The 21633-nt window shown below is 43.7% G+C and overlaps 2 protein-coding genes across 17 annotated transcripts in view; one reads left to right on the top strand and one right to left on the bottom strand.

Annotated features, from left to right (window-relative positions):
• LOC107263220 (CREB-regulated transcription coactivator 1) overlaps positions 1-20752 on the top strand; it is a 24639-nt gene extending 3887 nt beyond the window's left edge. For 2 of the 16 annotated variants that reach the window (XM_025080601.1, XM_025080600.1), the window contains exons 2-14: positions 14427-14694; positions 15036-15141; positions 15270-15420; positions 15855-15953; positions 16588-16635; positions 17039-17185; positions 17253-17405; positions 17484-17642; positions 17971-17976; positions 18736-18798; positions 19269-19343; positions 19427-19577; positions 19682-20752. In XM_025080601.1, coding sequence (XP_024936369.1) covers positions 14427-14694; positions 15036-15141; positions 15270-15420; positions 15855-15953; positions 16588-16635; positions 17039-17185; positions 17253-17405; positions 17484-17642; positions 17971-17976; positions 18736-18798; positions 19269-19343; positions 19427-19577; positions 19682-19902 — 1647 coding nt within the window. In that variant the 3' untranslated portion in view covers positions 19903-20752. Of the gene's footprint in view, positions 1-2770; positions 3017-14426; positions 14695-15035; positions 15142-15269; positions 15421-15854; positions 15954-16587; positions 16636-17038; positions 17186-17252; positions 17406-17483; positions 17643-17970; positions 17977-18735; positions 18799-19268; positions 19344-19426; positions 19578-19681 lie in introns of all 16 variants that reach the window. The other 14 variants (XM_025080595.1, XM_025080597.1, XM_025080596.1 and 11 more) reach the window with 14 other exon arrangements.
• On the bottom strand, positions 4295-6198 carry LOC107263227 (general odorant-binding protein 69a). The gene is made up of 6 exons (XM_015730175.2): positions 6074-6198; positions 5883-5967; positions 5726-5814; positions 5509-5611; positions 5346-5410; positions 4295-4602 (listed from the first exon to the last, which is right to left on the bottom strand). The coding sequence occupies exons 1-6, from the start codon at positions 6131-6133 to the stop codon at positions 4585-4587; spliced, it is 420 nt and encodes a 139-aa protein (XP_015585661.1). The 5' UTR covers positions 6134-6198; the 3' UTR covers positions 4295-4584.
• Positions 20753-21633: the final 881 nt, after the last annotated feature.

The raw sequence follows: 21633 nt of genomic DNA, 5'->3' as shown, positions 1-21633 counted from the left end.
GGAGGATTTTCACCAGGTATTTATTTCTTGCCATTCCTTTGATCCAAAGTATTTTTTTTTGTCATAATTTTCGACCCAAATGTTATATACTAACCACACACATATGGTGCCATAAACGACTTAAGAATGGCATTTGTGTTAAATACACAATTACTATATAAACACGTAATAAGGAATCTCAATGTAGAGCCGCGTGTCAATATAAAAGAAGAAATAGTTTGCGCGCGCAGATGACTAATATTTTTCATTAATCGTTAAAATTAAGACAATTTTATTTGCTTATCTGTAAAAGATAATTCTTAGTTGCCCAACGTAACAAAACGTATCGGCTCGTCCTATTTCTTTGTTTCGTACGGAACTTAATTGGCTCAGGTTGTCAATTAGGAGGCCCCGGAGACTCGTTATCCGCGCAGATAATCAATTTATATTTGAAAAGTATCTTGAAATACGTTAGAACGGGAATAAAAACTGTGTGCATATCTGGTCGGGCCAACAACGCTTTCGTTGCTAAAATAAATGGCTTATCTTTGATGTTTCAGGTGCGTTAAGCATAACGATTATTTCCTCGACATACATATACCTTGACAATACATATGTATATATGGATACAGGATTATTCACGAGCAATGCACCAATTGAAGTTAGTCCCATCCATTCGATTTTCATGCTACAACCAACTTCAGGCGGTGCAGCGCTTTGGAATAATCTTGATGCACTTTTAGGTTGAGTTAGTACGCTTGCCGAAAGAATTATGAGAGCAGAGGAAGAGATTCACGAAGTCCAGTGAATCGAAAGAAAGGGCTATAGTCCGTTTTGCAGATTAGTATAGAACAAAATTGAAAGTTGCATTTGCAATTTAGCAAAATAATACTTTGTATGACTTTTGCTAATTGTCACTTTTCTATCCAAAGGTCAAAGTTCCTTGGTCCTTCCTTCAATCAATCTGCCATCTGATCGACCGAGGTCGCACCATCCCGCTGTCACGTTTCATCGATTTTGCATTTTATTTCGCAATTTTCTTTTTCTCCTCATCCATGCACTCACACGCTTATCGTATCCCAAGAGGAATAACACGAGACGCGGAGTCTGCTGGATACAGGAAAATATTGAGCATCGGTTCTACACGAAGTTCAAGACTCTCGTTTTACTTGGGACCGAGAGAAAAGTTTAGGAACTTTTCAGAGTCGACCTTTCGTTCTTCGTTCCTTGTTTTTGCCCTTTGGACCATTTTTTGTATTACTTCGAGTATACCTAGAACCATAGGGAAATTAGGATTAGAACTTTTTCCGAATAGTCAGACATGGCGATTGATCGACGCTGCTAATGGCTCTCGAATTTTCAACGAAATAAGAGCAACCGGATTTATCTTTTCTATTAGCGATAATTACTTAAAAGTTTTATTAATTATCAGAGACTTTCGTGCTTAAATTCAAGTTTCGCTTGTGCTTTTACGTAATGTACAGTCAGTGCCCTCTTTTCGGCACGCTGTGCCCGGAATGTAAGGAATTGGGTAATTTTATCTTATTGACTTCCGTATATCCCTATTACACATGCATCTGTGTGTATAGACATTAGTTTGGGACTCGCTCAAGGCCATTTATTTACCGGGTACACCTCTTTCAATTTATCACATTTCCGCCTGAGTTTTGACTAATTTAACCTCACCCGCTGTAAACTATTGTACTTTGATTTAAGCTTATCTGCACTTTTTGTATCTCTCCTGTGACAATGATAAGGGCATTATGAAATTCTTATCACGTTGCATAAAGGATATTCGTTTCATAGCGTCTCTCAGAAAAAAAATAATGTCTCGTCAAAGTTATACGTTTACGGCTCGTCCGTTAAGTCGCGACAAAAGGCGAGAGCACGCGAAGATTAAATGTTTCACGTCTTGCGGAAGGCGACGTGCAAGACGACTATCGATATTCTCACGTAAGGAGATACGACATGAAAAACATTGTACAAGGATCCGCGGGTACGGAAAGGAGAGAAAGTTTTATTGAGTCTTCATTGCTGTTACAAAAGATAACGTAAACTAATGAGGGGTAGGGGCTCTCTTCGAATGGGCTTAGTTCGTCTTTTGATCAGTCAATAGAGCCAGTAATGAGAACGTAGGTAATTTTGAAAAAAAAAAGGGAACAACTTTTTGAGTTTTTATCGCGGGTTAACCATAATTATGCGAATCAATGAAATTTCGAAACATTCATACCGGAGAAATCCCCAAGGATAATCTCCAAGGACCTCCTGACCGTCAAACTATTTCCGGCCTTCGATAGTGTTGAAACTCGTGCATTTAACTACGTCCTGCGAAGGAGTAAAGTTTTACGAGTTAGAAAAAGTTGATCGCTTTTCATATCGATCTTGCAATGGAAACTCTGGCATCCATCGATACCTTTTTTTTTTTCTGAAAATCAATTCGAGTAGTATAATGGTACTTGATTATTAAAAAGAAAAAGAAGTAGCTGATCAAGTATCATGCAGAAGTATAGATTTTCAATCTGATCATAAATCGCTGGTGATCGATAAAAGTTGCGAGAAACAGTTGAGCGTAGCAACAGGTGAATAAATGCTAAAAAAATCACAGTTAAAGTAGAACTGATATACAGTCGTAAGTAGAAGGGAGCCTCCGCTGGTTACGTGGGGTCGAAGGCTTAGGGTTAAACGCCAAACGGTTTAGGGTTACGATAGTCGAGGGTCGCCGCGGGTATTGGGTACTGGGTTGCGGGCTGTGGGTTGTGGATGTCTCTGGTGTCTGATGAACTGTGCTTAGGTGGCGTCGACGAGCAACTCCGTGGGGACGAGTCCCACGGGATCTGGGGTACCAGACAGTACCCCCCCGACCGTGCAGAGTGCTGGTGCTAGTCCGCCCCAGTCCTCCGGGAAGTACCTGCACATTAACCTGGGCAACCAGTTCAGGGCTGGAGGCTCGTTGCCCAACGTAAACAACAACACGAACAGCAACAACGCGAAAGATCCCTCTGGGACTTGCGCCGCTATTCACTCGATCGACCTCAAGGTACTAAACTTTCGGCTTCTCATGTTGCTATTGTTGTTGCTGATACTGTTACTGCTGATGTAGTTATTAATGTCAATGTTCATGCTACTGTTATACGTAGCGTTGCTGTCCTTGTTATTATATTCCCCATTGTATACACCCCTCGCACCCCTAGCGATCACGTATTTTCTCTCTGCGTCTCACTTTTCGTTTACCCTTGTACCTCGTGCGATCCTCTAGTTAAAGTCCCCGTACGTTTTACACAGATGGGAAATTCACTTCCGCCGTTCCTTTCGATTACTCGAAGCCTTCCCTGCTTTGCTCCAGTTTCACCTTTCGCCGACGATCCCCTTTGTCGCATTTATACTCCCCTGGCGCCTCTGGCGGATTATAAGGGAACCCAGGCGCACTTCCTCGCCCGATTCCTTCCCCTCAAATCGAACGATCTCCCAGGTACTCTCGTGGCAAATAAACCGAAGAACCCTGAAATCTTGTGTCTTGGTTAAGTAGTTCCCTCCAGCCTCGACCACGCAGTTTGCACCGGCTGCACGCTGACATTACCCTTCTATTCTTTTATTAACTCTTACGTTCAAGTATTTACGACGTAGCGTGAACCTTCCGAAGTGGCCATTATGCCCGTCTAACGTTTTACTCCGGCTCGAATGTCACCCTTATGGAAATTTCCAGCGCCGTGTCCATGATTTATCGCTTATCATTAACACCGTATTTATATTGCGTTATACGGCTCAATATTTTATAGAAAAATATTCCCCAGATTTACGTTCATGCGAGTGCACGAATTTACCTTGCTCGAAATTATTTTGCTTCCGAGCAAAGACTATCGGTACGGGGTTAGTAGGTGCACGCTCAGTGAATTCTGTCGGCGCCACGTGGCGCCTTACCAATTGCTACCACGGAAGTGCTCTTTGTTATCGTGCTTGCTGCTAATCGCAAAGAGAAAAATGTTTTTGTACTCGCTTGGATCGCACTTTCCCACACTGTTCCCAGTATGTTAACGACGGCACGGCCGGAGCATGTTATGATTATAATCGTGTAATAGTCGCCTCTTCATGACAATAAAATGGCGAACGCTATACTAAGGTCTGCCTTTCTTTTTTATTACATTATTTTTTTCTATCCTCCACGATACACACGCGTGGCCTCGTATGCGCCCAAATCGGACCAGCGTCCAAGTGCGGTATGACGACGTATGTGGCGAGAAGCGTCAGGAGCCCCGATAGACTCGTATGTGCTCACGAGACTCGCCCACGCGAGAGAGAAAGACAAAAGACAAAGTAGTTAAACTTACTCGGAATTCCTTTCTGTACTTGTAGCATACAAGGCTGTCTATTCTCCCATATATCCCCTATTACCATTTTTATACACGTGTATCTACATAGCTATTATGCTTGGTATATAATTTTCTTTCTTCCTCCCTCTGGACCTTTGCCCTTGTGAATATTGTTTTCTTTCCTTTTCTTGCCCTTCGCCACTGGCCACGTAATCACTTTGGTTTCTGGCTGTACCACGGAGAAATTCATCGTGCTTCCTTCCGACAGGGCTGCGATGGAATTGAGCGCTCGATGAATTTATATCAGGAACCATAGCTTAAAGTAAAAAGGTAAAGTGCGTTAGATCTTACATGCCGGTCAGGTTATTAATGTTCGTAGTGTCAAGGAAATTTGAAAAATTGTTCCTTCGCCTGACTGTACACACGCTGTAGCCTAAGTTCCTCTATTCTTTTTCTTCGGCCCGCTCAACTTTTGATCTCGGCTCTTTCGTGTCAACGTTATCGCCGAGTTCGTTCTCTGCCGATTGGCCGTCGATACTTGCAATCTAAACGCCATAGCTATTACTCGTATTCTCGCGGCTCACGAGCTCTCGTCTCTTCATTGTTTTTCCCCGAGTTCTTTTTCCTCGGCCCCATAGCCATGCGCACTATTGTCCCTCTTTTTTCGAATTTCACCTACACCCGTCATTCCGTCTCACTCGCGCAGTGCCCCCTGGTACGTCTAGCCGGGAATTCACGAAAACGTAGCGGCGGAGGCCGCTAGGAATTCACGCTTTGATTTACAGTCGGGCTGCTGCTGCTTTGTGCCTTTTTTTTTATACACAAAGCCTTCGCGGCAGCAAAATTCAACCGCTGAGCGATTCTCGCAGTTGCGTTTTGCATAGGCGGGGAAACAGGATCGAACTTTTAGCTTTGATCGGCTCGACGCTACGTATGCGAATCTCGGATACTTTTTGGTTCGAAGATTCGTCAACTGACGTCACTACTTGGGTCTGTCACTTTGATTCGAGAAATCGTCACTCGGTAGAACGAAATTGTATTTTCGCGGTGTATCCTTACCTGAGGATTTCTTTTGTAGATGCAGAGCGAGTGCATGTAGACTTTTTCGCACGGATCATCACCGCCTATAATGATTGATAAAATTCATGAAATCGATCAGTGATAACCAATCATTTTTTTTCATCGACTCGCCCACTCGTCTGTTCAAACAATAACCCCTCACCTTCGTCGGCACAGGCGTTCATCGCGTTCCGGGCTACGTCTTGAAGGTTCTCCGGCAGGAAGCCAATCAAAAGTTCCATCTCGAACTCACCATCGGTATCGACCTATCGATATAAGAAGTAATCGAAGTTGCTTGATCATCAATTACATGCTACCCGAAAGATACTGATATCAAAATATCTTTTTGAAAATTTAACCAATTTTTTTTTTATATTTACCAAACCGAACGATTCCATCAGGCAGTACATGTAACACTTGAGCTTCCGATCGTCCACCAGATCACCATCATTTGCCCTCACGATCATCTCTGGATCAATTCAGTTTATCAATTGACACTGCTCACGGTACAGATCTTGGGTAACTAAATTGCATTACCTTCGTCCGTTCCGTGTTCGTTCATACAGCGTATCTTGTCGTCTTTCACCATATCTGTCATTTCCGGTGTTACCCAATCCGGTAGCTAAATGAATAATAAAAAAAAAATCTTGACTACCGTATTCCTCTATGATACTGCGAAATTCTGATAATCGCAATGACGATTATAGATCAATAGATTTTTGACTTACGTCTGCGTAGATCATCTCGTGCGACACGGCAAGAGCCACCAGGAACAGAAATCTCCGCATCCTAACGTTAAATTCGCTAGACTCCTTACGAATTTCAAACTCATCCGATCGGCCGAGTTACCGTCGTTATAAGTAATTCCCATACGGGATGTGGGTGGCTAAAGGAAGACCTTAATATCATATCGTTAGGTCCTCGTACAATTAGCAACGTAACCCGTAATACAAAGTTGTCAGAATCTGCTATTAACGCGTAACAACGAAAGAGTCCCCGATGCGAATTGCAGCAAGTAGGAAGAATGGCGCGTCACTTAAATACAATGGGCGAGGGGGGAGTCTTAAAAAAATTATCTCGCTCTATAAATATTTTTCTTTCTCTCTCGCTCTGTTTGTAATCTCCGTGTGTAAGTATATATGTATATATACATTATTCCCCCTGAGCGATTGTCATTTCTTATCTTCAATGCCAGAGGACGCATTAAATTGGCATTGTGGAATAGTCGTTACTAACAATCAGCCAGAAATAATTCTTTGATTATGTTGAAACAGCCGGCTCTACAGGTACGTGTTCTATATAGTGTATACGATATATGTCGTTATGCGGACTGCAACGTTTCGTGTATAGCGCATTTACTGCAGCTCGATGCTTCTTGTCGTCGGCAGCCAATTACTTGGCGATTCGTCACGCGATTCACCCTGCGACCCCTGGCGATCGTTTCGTGAAAATATTTAGCTCCAGCTTGTTAAACGGCTGATATTTCGAGACTCACGAAACTAAGAGTTATCGTGATTCCATCGTCTCCATTACTTTCGGACCTTCTTCCTTTATACTTATGTATTATGATTACGGTGTCTTTAAATTGGGATGGAGTTTATCTGTCGATCGATAGTAATCGTTGCGTTTGACGTTTGTCGATTTTATATTTATCGAGGTGTCAACGAATGGCAACTTCAAAGGCCTAGTCCTGGGCTGGAATAAAAATCAGAGATTTCGAATATGCTGTCAACGTAGAAAAGGGAATCGTATACTTTTTAAATTGACAATTCGAAACTTTTTTTTTTAAACCTACAGACTATCCACCATGCACGTTCGGTATATTTTCGTTAGCTTTTATCCTGGCTGTACGTAGACTTTGTCAAAGCTGTACAAAGATTCTTATGGAAGAGTTACTTGACTCTTGTCTGCCTGTTTTGGCTACCCGAGTACGCAGCACGTCCAAAGAACATCTTAGAGACGGCCTCAAGATGTTTTTGGGCTTTTTGAGTACGATTAAGCGGGATCGAGCAAGGATTGAATAAAAAATTTTTGTTCAACGTTACAAATTTTTTTTTTTTCAAAATCTACGATTGCCGTATTTTTAAGAAATTTGATTCGTCCCATAGCTAGTTGCGCGTCGTCTACTCGCTTGTTTGTGCACTTATTCCTATATGCGTAATTAACAGGAGTTATTGGGGAATCTGGCGGAACGACATTACGCTGCTTGCTCGTACAGCTGTAATCGAGAACGCGCCCATCGTCGTTCTACGCGAATCCAGCCTCTCGCAGCTTCCGCAAGTGTCGCGACTTTGCCATTGGAATTCGCGAACGGAGAGCCATGCGCACGGTGGACTCTGTAGCAAGACGCAGATTTTCCATCTACCCATAATTGTGCATGCTATTGTGAATCTAGTGAAATTCGAAGATTCAGTGCGAGTTGCGCAAAGATACGCGAGACGATACCGTCTGATCCGTCGGAGCGTGGACTTTCCGTGTAAAAAATAATGGGGCGGCAAAGTATAATTGTTTTGTCAGATAGGTTCGTAATACTGATAGCGAAGGCAGTTACGCGTCATTATGCACCAGACTGCATGCGCTACGTATGTATCCATGAGGCTGACAGAGTCAAGGTCGTCTTCCGATCTAGAGAAATGCATATTGAATCTGTATCGGGGTATTGTCTTATTTGTTGCTGTTATTATTAACTTTGCGACGTTGCCGAGACTCCCTGCTACTTATTTATTTCCCTCGATTCAGTCAATTAACGCTGCCTGTGTCTCTGTACTCAAATTTGTCGGGGCGCCTGGCGCTGGGATCGATTCAAATTCCTGGATTGGAGCTTGTTCTTCCTGCCCCGGATGCAGCTCCACGCTGATGCATTCGCTGTATATACGTATCTACGTATCATGTATCTACATACCTGCCTAGCCATCTAGTTACCTAGTTACCTACCTTTATATATGTATCTAGCAAGCTGGCCAACATCGTTTATGCAGCAAATAGCTGGAGACTCGCTGGAGACTCTTTTTCCCTTGCTGTACGATAATGATGCGAGGCTCCTTTGTTTCCCCGGGATTCGTACTTTTGTTTGGAAACAACATCTCTGCTCGGTAGCTGCTTTTACTATTGAATGAGAATCTCAGGTGATTATATGAAAATAATCCAAACCGTCGACCCGTCGCTGTTTTCCTATTGCAATCTCCAAGATTTCAAACTTATCGATCTAGCCTCGATCTTACGTTGAGGCTCTGCGGGTGACGTATTTCCAAAATCTGTATAACCTTATCACTAAATGCATAACGGGCCAGTCCGGTGCTCACCTTTGCTTAGTAGGCACTGATAGGCTAACTGAAGTTGCAGCTGTGATACTAGTTAGTAGTCTATTAATCGGTCTGCCGATCGAACGTTCTTAAGCTAAATAGCCCACTTATACCTGTAATTAATTAATGACCGCCCATCGATCGTCTGTAGATGCCTGCGAATCTATCGAGGGAATCTTATTTCTATCCATGGGACGTAGACGTATGTGTTTTGTGAATACGCGTGCTCCTGCCGTCTCCTTTGTTTCGTTCGAATATAAAGACTATGTAAAAGTCGGGTAAACTTTCGTTATTTCGTCGGGCCTAATTTTTGACAGTGCATTGGAATGTGATATGGAAATTTAGATTCGTGATAAGTCATTTTGAAAATATACGGATCACGCGGAATGTCGTAAAATTCATTTTCTATGGAATCAAAGAAATTTCGTTTCATCATCTATAGCCCTCTATTCCATCTCCTGTTCTTTCGTACGGAGGGCAGAGGCGGGTACGAAATTCATTTGACTAAAATTTCATCTGTCTCGGCTGGCACAATGTAATTGGTGCAAATGTTCGTTTCATTCGAGCAGCTGCTATTCGTATGATTTGGTGAGTGGAGAAGTGGGATAGAATTCGTGTTTGTACGATACGATGTGTGTATGGCTGTTTGTAGGATTTTATGGAAAGGATATACATGTGTATGGATGACGATGTGTAACAGGTTCGAGATTAAATTGAGGCAATATCAAGTCGATTATACGAAATGAATTATTCCAGGTAAATGCAATACGTGAAATAGTTACTGAGCTGTTTATTTCCAATTTTAATATTTTAATAATTATTATATTATATATTATAATATCGATTTTAATATTTTTATATACTGTTCCGAAACGATATTTTTTTTATTTGACAAATCGTTAAGGCCAATCACGTTGGTTAATACTACTAACGATAAGTACGTGGTGGCAGATCAATGAGTCAAGGATTGAATTTTCTTTTATGAAATCATCGATTATGATAAATATGGTAATTAATTTTTATTTCTATGACCATCGACTCCTTTAATGAATTCTAATGTTCCGCTATGATCTTGACTGGAGCTCCCATAGAATCTTTCACATCGTAGCTCAGAAGAAAAACAACGAGAGCACGTGCTTCGACTCGTGTACTCGCACCGCGAGTATTGATCGTGTCCGTAGGTACACTCGTTTGCCGCTTCCGTTCCAAGTAAGCCGATGAAATCTGCCCTCCGCATTGCGTTCGGCATTTTGCAAAGTAGAAATCGTAAACTGAAATATTTTCAATAACAAATCAATTTTTAACTACAGTAAGTATATATTCGATTCGAAGAGAAAATAGTTTAAAAACAAAAAATCGATATATTTTCATCTGAAATTCCGATCTCGATACTGTAATCAAATCGGAGTATATTTGAATAAGAAATCGGGTCGAGTCAGTCATCTGACCTTGTACAGAAAGCTTGAGGTCAAGTACCCCTTGGAGCTCTTAGGATTTCCGACCCCCTTCACGGCAGTTATATCCGCTCCATCCGGAATATCGATGGAGCCGATAGCACAGCGAGTGCAGCAAATTTCGCTAATCTTGAAATTATTCAAAGATGAGAAGCGACCTAAAATAAAAGAGGGGACTAAATGGTACAAATTTCTTTTGGTCGTTTTGCTAAAAATTAAAAAATATCTCAAACCTCCTTGGCTGCTCTCGACTGAAATTTCCAAAGTATAGGTAAATATGTTATAAGTGAGAGGAAAATTGTATCCAAGGCTTCCGGAGTGTATTTGACAAAGCGAACGGTCCAGAATTGTCAAGTGCACAGGCAGGTCAATGAATCGCAGAGTGTATTGAGAAGAATCGATCGATCGGTCATCACTCGCCAGGTCGACGAGCCCCAAGTCCTTCAGGCCGAGAGGGCAGGGTGGCCGTGCAGCCGCGAGATCGGCAGCCTGTCAATATATACCGTTGACGCATGCGAGCCTGCAAGAATAGCTGCTAGTGGAAGAAGCCCCCGGCACTCGTGACTATTTGGTGAATGGCGAAGAGTCACGGAAATAGGTCGCTCTGCGCGGCGCCTGGTCGACTTGGCCCCACGCTCCGTGGGGCTGCGGAATACGTCTCGAGGCGACGGCAGGCATCGCGACGCCGGGACTGTGGGTGGTCGAGCGAACTTGCGCGAATACATAGAACTGGGAAGGCTGTCGATCGGTTCCCGACCTCTCCAACTTCTTCCGCCTTATTCTCGCCATTCACGTCCGTCATCTTTTTACTTCGTCCACCAGATAGAGCTACTGCTGCGCTCCTATTATCGCGTCATGGATTCTCATCGAATTTACCATCCTGCCCATCATTTTCATCTCGGCATGTAAAATTATTCCCGGATTCATTGCCGTTTGCATTTAATGGGATTTCTTTCCTAATGACGTCACCGATTCTCTGATCCCCCCCTCTCAACGTCTTATTTATGGCGCTCGAATTTGAATACAATCACGTGGACACACGCACCGCGAGCTTTTGTGCCTGTGCTTTATATGGCGATCGCACCGTTTCCTTCTGCAGCCGACAGTCGCTCCTTCTAATCCCTCTCTAAGCCTCCGTCAATGTCCGTCCGTCAGTGTCCGCCCCAGTGAATTCATATTGTGACTAATATTGCGGGCCGCTGGCATATAAATGGAGAAATCTTAAGCCTCGATTGGAAGCAGAGAAATGTAGTCCCATTCGATTTCCCATTCTATTCTTCTAACGCACGCTATATATCTATATGACCTTTGCCAAAGGCGTTATAATGTATTTCCAAAAACAAGACGCATCTCCCGAAAAAATCTTCTCGAAGGATTGTTTAGAACGATTCTAATTAATTAGCCATGATGAATAGTCCAGACAGGTGCAGCGCCGCCTGGCCAAATAGTACGTGATCACTTTACTGATATTCTGGCCAATAATTTCTTTTCTCCAACCCACATGCGAAGCTACGTAAAGCCGCAGGGGTTTCCCTTTGTTCCCGTCGCGCTTGCACGTGAATTCCCATAGAGACGGACGAATGGTACCTCGGCAATACCTTCCATGTAATCGCATAGCATGGAAATGAGTATTATTAATTGAAAGGGATGAGAATTTTTATTTATTCAATTTTGAATTTTCAACACGCCACCCTTTCAATGCCGATCGTTCACGCTTCGATGCGACTCCCACGATTTTTCGACCAACCGAACCCTCGTAAACATCCACCAGCCGGATGACATTGAGAAAATCATCAATGGAAATCATCACTCGCATACTCGATAAACCTCGCCTCTGGGATTCTCAGTGCGTAACCGCACGGGACGCCGTTCGTCTTTCGAAATCGCCAGTCGATGCCTCCACACGTGTCTCTCCCGCTATACCTCGAATTACAAATACCCTTAATGTCGACCCTCTTCCAGCATTCCTCAATGGTGTTGCGATACACGACCAACTTCACGTGGAGCGGCGACTAATTATTCCCGCCTGTTTCGTCACCTCAAGTTCATCGATCGGTCAGAGGTCTAGGACGGGCCTGTCTTCGCCCGTATAGGTTCACCTATGAACTATGGAAATTTCGTCGTAATCACCCCCCCATAAATTATCTAAGGTGATAACGACAAGACAATTATGATTATGATTATTTTTCAATCGAGTGACCTCGTTATCTCGTAAAACAGTACAGGAATCTTCGGTGCTATATCACGAGAGCACCACGCAAAGTGCGGAAGCTTTTTTGGGTTCCCACCAAAGCGACCATCGGCGACTTGCGCAAGTCGCCTGTTGAAAGTGGCGTAACAGGCAGATGCCCTCTTGGTCATTACAGAGCGATTTCGCAAGGAGAATGCTAAATAGGAAGCGAGGAGTCACTCGATCCTCGTCCGCGGGGCGTACGCACTGGTGCGCGCATCCGTGCGCCGTCGTACCTGGCGACGTCGCAGTAGAGCGAAGTGCGCGAAGGGCAGGATGCGAACCGGGAGCCCGTGAATCCCGGCGGCAGTGTTTACGTCCATCCACCTCCGCCGCCTCTGGATCCTCCCGGCGGAGGATGTCGAAAGAGACGCTGAAAGAGGAGCCCGAGCCGCGCGGCAGAGAAGGCGAATAAGGCCGTCGTCGAAACGCTTAGAAGTAACGGCCGTCCACAGTGAATCAAGTTTTCCTTGAACCTTGTGCCACAGAGTTGCGAGAATGTATTATAATTAATAATTCGCTGGCATCGAGCGTCTCGATTCGCCGTTCTATCGATCCTTTCGACAGCTTTATTTATCACGTTTGTCGTATGGCTCTCTGGTCCCCGCGTGTAAGGTCTTCGATCTTAGGCATTTCTTTTTAATCGCCACCCCGTATATCTTTTGAGGGAAGCGAGAGACTCTTTTCGTAGGCACCGTCAGGGTTAAAAATAAGGAAGATACGAATGAGAGCCAGCCTTCTTCTTGTGTATACTTTGAGTCTTAATGATTTTAGTTATATCACGCAACTGTCTTGTATTACGCACGAATGCTATAGTAATGCAATCTGCAACCTTTGATTCGCTGCACACCAATGCAGCGGCAGTTTCGTCCAAGTTATGCGGCTGCTTCGGGCAGAGATACCAGTAAACCTTGAGTTTACGACTCTCCGAGGAATCGTTCGGTTTTCACCGGGTCTATCGACGTTTCGGTAAAAACTTCCGAAGACCCAGCCCCTACTCCGGGCAGCCCGGAGCGTGGAAAAGTTAGGAGCTGCGACTTTACACGTAGACGCGCGATCCACCGGGACAGCGTGGACGCCATTCATAGGTGTGCGCATGTGGAAAGGAGCGTTCGCACGGTCGCGCTTGTTTTTTTACTCGCGCTTACAGACCCATTCACATGGCCGCCAATCTCAGTCGCGATGACACTCTAATTTGCGTCGCGACGACACACGCGCGCTTTACATATTTACGCGTAATTTATAACACCTCGTGCACTCATACGAAATCGCCTTGGGAGAATACTCGAGTCTTGTGTCTTATAGGCCGATAGGCTGAGCTGTCGGCCACGCACGGTGCTGGTAGCCGAGTGTGAAAATTTGTTCGCCAAATGAGAACCGGCCGAACGAAGGATTTCAGGAAGTCATTGTATTTCAATGTGTTTAGATTTTTTTTTTTTTCGAGACTAACGAACGTTGCGAAAGCCACGATAGATATGCGAGTCACCCGTTATATCGTATGTAAAAACTCACGGCTATTCGCAGCTACCGAAATTATGGCAGATTCTCGTGGCCGTACACCTGGGATATTTATTAACCTGCCGCTAAGACTTTTTCAGGATATATAGACGAACCTCTATGAAAAATGACTCTCCTTTGTTTCTCAACGAATACCAGCTGCGGGGACGTGGGAGAAAAAGTGGCTGCATACGAGGGCGGATCCGCAGATCCTGCAGTCCACACAGGATTCGTCCGGCGATCGACGGGAGGCACTGATCGAGCGCTCGCATTAAGCTTCTTTATCGCGTTTAGATCGATGAGTCACGGGGCGCGCTGCGACAATGAAAAAGTTGCAGCGGCTGCTGCCGGTAGTCTTCATGAAAACGCAGATTTACTCGTTTACAATATCTTTTCTCATAAGCATGACACTCGTTCTTATGCACGGCCTAGTTCTGTGTTATATTTTTAGAATGGAAAATTTAGTCGTTATAAATTTCGTTACTGCATATATATATATATATATTAGATTGATTCTGAGCTTAGTGTAGATCCATGCGAATGCGCCCCAAGCGTCAAATTTGGATCCCTTGAATCACATGTAATTCTTCTTCCTCAGACTTCACTCAGTAAGCTGGAAGAGATACAGCAGAACGCCATGACGTATCGAGGAACCGAACGCGGTCGTAGCATGGGGGTGGGTCCCGTGCGATCTCGGCCCACGGAAAAGCGACACGACACGTCCCCGTACAGCGGGGTGCCTTATCTGTCGCCACCACAGTCAGATACCTGGAGAAGAACGAACTCCGATTCTGCTCTGCATCAGAGTGCAAACGAAGCCTGTCAGTCCACTTCGGCGATGCCTCATCGAAGAGGTAGCGATGCATGTCGGTTTCGATTTTATTTATATTTCTCTCATCATCACCAATTTTCATTTTAGCCACACGAAAAATCGCTTCGACCTCATTTCTTTGACCTGTCTCGAGAATTGACCGGACGTTATTTCCTGTGCATAATCTCCTGTGAAATTTATCGACTAAATTCCTCGAGTTTGACCGATATTAATTTTTTTATTCTTTTCTAAATTTACGCAGGACTTTGACTTTACCGACGGACACCCTCGAGACTTTCCTTATCGTCCGCACGCATGTCTCATCGCACCTTCGTTATTTTTAACTGAAATTCGTTGTCAATTGTTTCGTGATCTTTTCCCGTTTCAATTGCACAGATCAACACGCGATGAGTGGTACGGTAAACGAGCACAGAGAGTCACATCACGGGTTTATCGAACGACCAAGATCTTCCTGCGAAATGCCTAGAGTGCCTGGTATCAAGTACGTATCGGATGGATTTGAATGGGTGGCGGGGAGGTGCTTTCTTTGAGAATCTTTCGAAATTTGGCTAAACGAAACTCCCTACGAGACAGACTGGTTAATGCTGTTGTTATGTGTATCCGATCTAGTATATATCTCAGCTCACAGCCACCGGGACAGCAAGTACCGATCGGCAACAATACAGGCTCCTTGCCAGATCTGAGCAACGTTCACTTTCCTTCGCCACTGCACACGCCTCTCGACCAGGAGGACCATTCGAGCAGTACGCAGTACAGCAATGTAAGTCGGCTGATTAGTCTTTGTACTAATTGTCATTTTGACAGCTATTTCACATAACTGCACGACCATACCGTTATAAATGGATCCCCTGACACGAGCCTGACCCGGGATAACTTTTACCCGTCATTTGTCATCTTCGCTGCCAATGCCCATTTCGAGTCACCGTTTCACGAGATCGAGGAGATACCAGCAAAGAGAAGAAAGGGGAACGAGGGGAACAGGCTGATTTTGAATTTAAAAAAATTTCTCAAAATCTCACCTCAAATTCCTTCTGTCACTTGGTTATTTTCCTTTTTTTTTTCAAATTCTTGTCGTTCGAATGCTCCATCTCAATCATATCTAATACGTGTGTGCGTGTGAGTGTGCACGTGTCTCTTCAAAGATCGTACGGATTTAAATGGGAGTTTTGAAATGCTCTACCGGGTGTATTCCAGAGTCCTCAAACGAGCAGTCCTACGACCCTGTCGCCGACCAGCTTAGCGCAAGCTGGTAGGCTATCTTTTTCACAGGATCACAGCCCGCCAAGCCCCCAAGTAAATATCCTTGCGATCCTTTAATAATCTAGACTCCGGAGCCACGTAGGCACTCTGTACGAATCCGATTATAAGTTCCGGGTGGACGAGAATTCCTGAAGAAATCACACGAACTCTTATTACGACTCGGCATTCTTTCTTAGTTCTCGTAAACAGCGCCAACGAAATTCTCACTCGATACGTACAGAGTGCTCGGTGGGCACGAGTAGTTTTCGAAGACAGTAGAATAAAGTAATGAGTAGTCGTCTGCATGACTCGAATTATCAGTGATCCATTTGATCCTTGCCTTGAAGTCTCTCGGACGTGCTCCTATTTCTTTTTTGCTTTTCTTACCCTCGACCCTCGTGGCGTCTCGCGTCCTTTCGCTGATCTTTCGAATGCAGGAAATTGATACGAGTCACTTTCGAACCTTAATGGGACCTAGGACTAAAGTCTCTTTTTTCTCGTATAATTTTGCATCTCAGCCACTATCGTACTCCATACCGCTGTGTACTAATACTTCCTGAAACATTAATAAGGTGGAGAGCCTCGAAGCCATTCTCATCGTTTTGACACGCTTAACGCTTATTTTAATTTATCTTTTATTTTATTTTGCCTTTGCTGTAGTGGTTCTTTGTTTTTTGTTATTTTGCAGAACCATTTATCAGTGCCTGTTAACTCTAGGTTCCTTCACACGTGTAAGGTTAGTGATTACACTTCTTTTCACCTAGCCGTTAGATCGTTTCGCTTCTCCTCGCCAGAAGCCTAGAGGGTTCGTCGCGTGTAACGCATCGTGCAAGATTTCCGAGTAGCCCTCGTTATTAGCTTTCCATTTTTGTCTCGGCATTCCCCGATCCCGCATTCGAACGTAAATCGAACCCGAGCTAAGAGACACCGCGATCATCTTCGTCCACTTTGTTAATGTAGACGGAGACCTTTGAAAATTGTCTAGATACTTTTTGCATTGGCTATGACGAATCTGATCGTGGTTGTTCTTTGTGGAATTGATGCGTGGATTCGAATCGATTGGCCTGCGAGGATTGGTCCACGTTGAGGAATATGAAAATTTTCATCGTGATCAATAACTAATATTATTGGGTATGAAGCAGGGTGTCGCGCTGGATAACAGCACAAGTACTTCGCAACAGGATCTTCAGTCATATTCACAACCACCTCCGCCCTCGGCGGCATCTCACACTCCTCAACACTTCATTTATCAGCAACTGCAGAGCCCAGTGCCGCCGCAAAGTCCGGTAAGTTTTCGAAATTGAATTTCCTATGATTTCGAATTACTTTTCATGTCGATTATTTCGTTCGCAGAAAACGTCACAGTCGCAGCAGCAGCAGCACCACCAGCATCAGCATCAGCAGCACCATCATCATCAGCAACAGCTCAACTCTTTGGGCTCGTATAGGAGCTCACAGACAGTCAACAGGCCGTCGCCGCAATCATCACCGAGTCTCACAGTTCAGGTATTGCATTTTAATTTGAAATTTTGTATTATGTAATCGTTATGGTCGAGCGCGTTGCTAATACTTTTTACTTTCCAGGGAAGTCCCTTGAGTTATAGCAATAACCCATCGGCACCACAGAGTCCTACGGGACACCCGGGACTACCGAGCTTCCCCACGGAAAATATGGATCAGAATAATTATTTCATTAACCAAAACGCCGCGGCACTTCAGCAACACTTCGAACAGTTCTCAATGGTTAGTCAAATGCGAATAAGCATAAGCACGAAGCAGTCTTGATCCGGCGGATAATGCGCGGCGATATTGCAAAAAGTTATTCAGGGCAAAATGCGCTGTGTGAGTAAAATCATAGTATTTTCCCATGACGCGTTAACAATGAAATTCACGATATGTCCTCGATTCGTGCAAATAACGTTTAGTTCTTCTTTTTTTCTATTTACGTTGCTGCGCACTATCCGTCCGATTCCACAGTTGTACAGTTTTCAGTAGCCTTGACAACACGATATTGCAACTATAGAGTGTAGATTTTTAATAGTCCTACGATTTTGCGTTTATGCATATCAAGGCAGGGGTGAGTATAATACATTCGTCAATAATAGCACCGGCGAGATACGCCGCGTTCGAATACACCTACTTAACGCGAAGCCGCGATTACACGTGCAAATTTGACAGTCGTTACTCCGATAGTTTGAAGAAAAGAAAAAAAAAAAGAGAGATTCCTTCTTTAATATTTCGCGTATAGAAACCGTTAGGTGGACAAGCTCTCCAAGCGTGTACGCATGTGTCAGCATTTTTTCCACTTCACATTGGAAGAATATGTAAGTAGCATAGTGCCCCTCTCGCTCTCTCTCTCTCTCTCATTCTAGATTCCGCATAATTTTAATGGCATATAGCGAATTCAGATGTACATGAATTAAAAACCGTCACCAAGTGAGCGTTAATAGTAAAAAGTAAGAAAAACGTATCTCTCGGATTATTCTAACGAAGATAAACCGGCAATGGACCTGTATCGATGCAGAGAGACTCGCGTGTCAAAGGCAGAAAATAATCATGTTACGCGATTACGTCGACAGAGAAATCGTGCGTTTCACATTTTCTTTCTCTCTGTCTTCCATAATCATTCAGTAGCCTAAGTGCACCTATGTTAAACCGCCTTAATTGGAAGTAGCGAAAGGCAGTGCTAAAGAATACGCGTCTCGAAGTTCCAGGATGTAAAAGAGATGGTATTAGAAAAAAAGTATAAAAAAAAAAAATTTAATTCATAGCTAACCTTCAATTGAACTGAAATGTCTAAAGGTATTACTCTTTATTTGTTACCTGCCTTCGTTAGGACTGGGCACAAATGATACAGCAGCTCATGGAGTCTGGCTACACCTGGACCTCGCAGTTAGAGGTGATGAGACACTACCCCGTATACATAGGAAGTATCGGTTATCCTGATTGGCCGATAGCGAAACGTCCCTTGGGAAAAGTGAATTTTCCTACCCCCATTGTCCCTCGTTTGATTTTGAGAACCGAACAGCGAATGGCAATTAGTCGAAATTTTCTCTCTTTACTCTTGAAAAAATTATCTGTAGCACTGACAATCGCCGTTCGATATCTCGCTGTACGTATTTCTCTATAGAATGATTTTCTCTTCCTAGGCGCTTCTCCTCTTCTTTCCGTTTCTTCGTTGATTTCTGTCAGAGACCAGAGGAAATGTTGGCATGCACGCGACAGCTGCTAATTAGGCATTCGTAATAAGCGAATGAACGCTATTCATTTCTTACGTTATTTCTCTTATTATCCAGCCGACAATCAGTAATAATAGCGAACGATCCTCGAGATGCCTTTGGAATAATCATTTCACGCCTTTTGCTCTAGATGGACTCACCAGTGGCGCCGACCACGATCGACGCCTACATCGGTTCACCAAATCATACGGGAAATTACACGCAAGTAAGTTTCAGGCTGTCCAATAATATAGCCAGACTCCGTTCACACGCTAATGACTTACCACTCTCGTGCTTCTATTCTCTCAGAGCGACATGATAAATGTTGGCGGCGAAATGGGCAGCGGGGATGGCGGTTACTACAGCACGAGTCCGCAATTGGCCTTTCAACCGAGGACACCCACTACGACCCAGCAACTCACGCCACAAACCCCAAACACCCCTACGATCATACTCACCGGTCAGTAAATGAGATGTTTATCTCTTTTTCTCTTTCTCTGTTACTTGGGGATGCTGCCTGTTGCCGACGTCTCTGACATCCCTTGATTTTATTCCTCGCTCTAGATTTCTCCTCGGGGACGGATGATCTAACGAGCCCTGAATTTGGAAAGGAGAGTGGATCGGCGATAACGAGCGACTTCGATCCTGATTTATTTCCATCGGACGACGCCCTCAGACAAGGACTTGGGCATATCGATCTCGACGGACTCCAGATGCTCGCTGATCCTGACATGGTGCTATCGGACTCTGCCGCCGAAGCCCACTTTAGGTTAGATCGACTCTAAGGACAAAAGAAGATTTTACTCAGCTCGCGATATCGCGCGTCGACTTTAGAATAATGCTAATTCTGTCCTGGTGTCGCGGTTACTTCTAAAGACACTACGCCAAATGGCGGAATGCTCCTTGGACGTGGACGTGTTTCCAGTGAGTCGTTTGATTATACATTGTTATTACTACCGGTCGGTTTTCAATCAGGATTTCATTGATTACGGTGCTCGTTAGTTTTTGCTTGTTCCTTTCTCTCTCTTTTTTTTTTTTCGTTTCTCGTCATACCCAAATATTTCTAACGGATGACATAAGTTTTACTAAAGATTTTTTATTACGATGACAAATTACGATTATAGGTAATAACAATTTTGTGGGTCGTGCAATAGTGGCAGTCGTGACGATCATTCTATTCTTGTTCGGTATAGCGATCACGATCGATCTAGTCTCACCACGGGCACTCCGAATTTTGCATTTAAGCCATTCAGAAAGAGACGTTGGTCCGAGGAAACGTTTATATATTGGAAATACCTCCTCGCTCTCGGAGGGCCCCGTACGTGATAAAAAAAGAAACCTTAAATTGATGATTAAGTACTACTACAAATCTTGATTAACCCATATACATATATATTTTTTTTTATTTTATACTACTTTGTATATTGTATCATGTATGATCTCTAAGATGCACAAAACGAAATGTTTACTGATTTATACATGCTTTTGTCATACGCGGATCCTAGTAACTTAACGGATCGTTGGATTTATTAATATTACGAGGACGTGGTTCGACGGTGTGTCCCTCCTTTTGAAAAAGGCGGAGGGAGACATCGCGAATACACACAGTTCATAATAAAGACACAGAACACAATACCGGACATACCAGAGGGTGCTTATTGTACGTACTGTCACTCGGAGGGAGGATAGTGCTTTTTCTTTTTTCTTTGAGAATGTTCGACAGATTACGAGGGTCGTTCAATATTTCTTTAATTAATACTATTACTAGCAAGATTTAAAATTATATTCTTCTTTCGTACATGTGGATTCTCGGGCACACTTCAGGATTCACTTACTACCTACTAAGGCACTTATGCGTTAAGAGACTTTGCATGTGTACAAAAATGGAAAAGGGAAGGAACGAAAAATTTGGGCCCCGTGTCTTGAGTCAGGGCCGTACAATACCCACGAGCGAGAATATTTATCTGTGACAAGCCATTTTAAGGAGCTCAATTCCGGCACGCTGAAAATATCGAATTTTCACTTCTGATACAGAATAAAAATCAGCGACTCCTTACGATTATTGTAATCGGATTCATCGGATGTACATATATATCGTCATAGAAAATAGAAATTTATGAGCAACAAGTCAGCGACCGCTGTTTCCATGAAAAGCCAATCGCGCGAGAAATTCACTGGCGGGACGACATGGTCCGAATACCAATACGATTTTTACTGCACAATGTTGCACTTATAATTCTGTTCTTGTTTGTTTTTTATTTTAAAACGGAAGAAACAGTGCTCGCTGTGCTTTGTCGCGTTGTTACTGTGTATCAACTGTGTATCATAGTAGCGATAATTGAAGGCCAATTCGCCGTTTTTTCAACCACGTTTCCCTATTGACAGATGTCTAATTCTCTTCGGTTTGTATGTATACGTCTCTCACCGTAAGCGCGGCCTTCGAATAAGACAAGACAAGAGAAGAAGAGAAATGGAAATTCACGAAGAGTAGAGAGAGAGAGAGAGAGAGAGAGAGA

This window comes from Cephus cinctus, unplaced genomic scaffold (genome assembly GCF_000341935.2).
Source record: "Cephus cinctus unplaced genomic scaffold, Ccin1 Ccin1_scaffold0143, whole genome shotgun sequence".
Taxonomy (NCBI): Eukaryota; Metazoa; Arthropoda; class Insecta; order Hymenoptera; family Cephidae; genus Cephus; species Cephus cinctus.
This window is presented reverse-complemented; position numbering and strand designations above follow the sequence as displayed.

Coding starts and splice junctions, on each gene's coding strand:
- LOC107263227 (XM_015730175.2), bottom strand. CDS start 6,133: ATGCGGAGATTTCTGTTCCTGGTGGCTCTTGCCGTGTCGCACGAGATG. Junction 5,968..6,073: donor ACGAGATGATCTACGCAGAC/GTAAGTCAAAAA, acceptor TTATTCATTTAG/CTACCGGATTGGGTAACACC. Junction 5,815..5,882: donor CGAACACGGAACGGACGAAG/GTAATGCAATTT, acceptor GAATTGATCCAG/AGATGATCGTGAGGGCAAAT.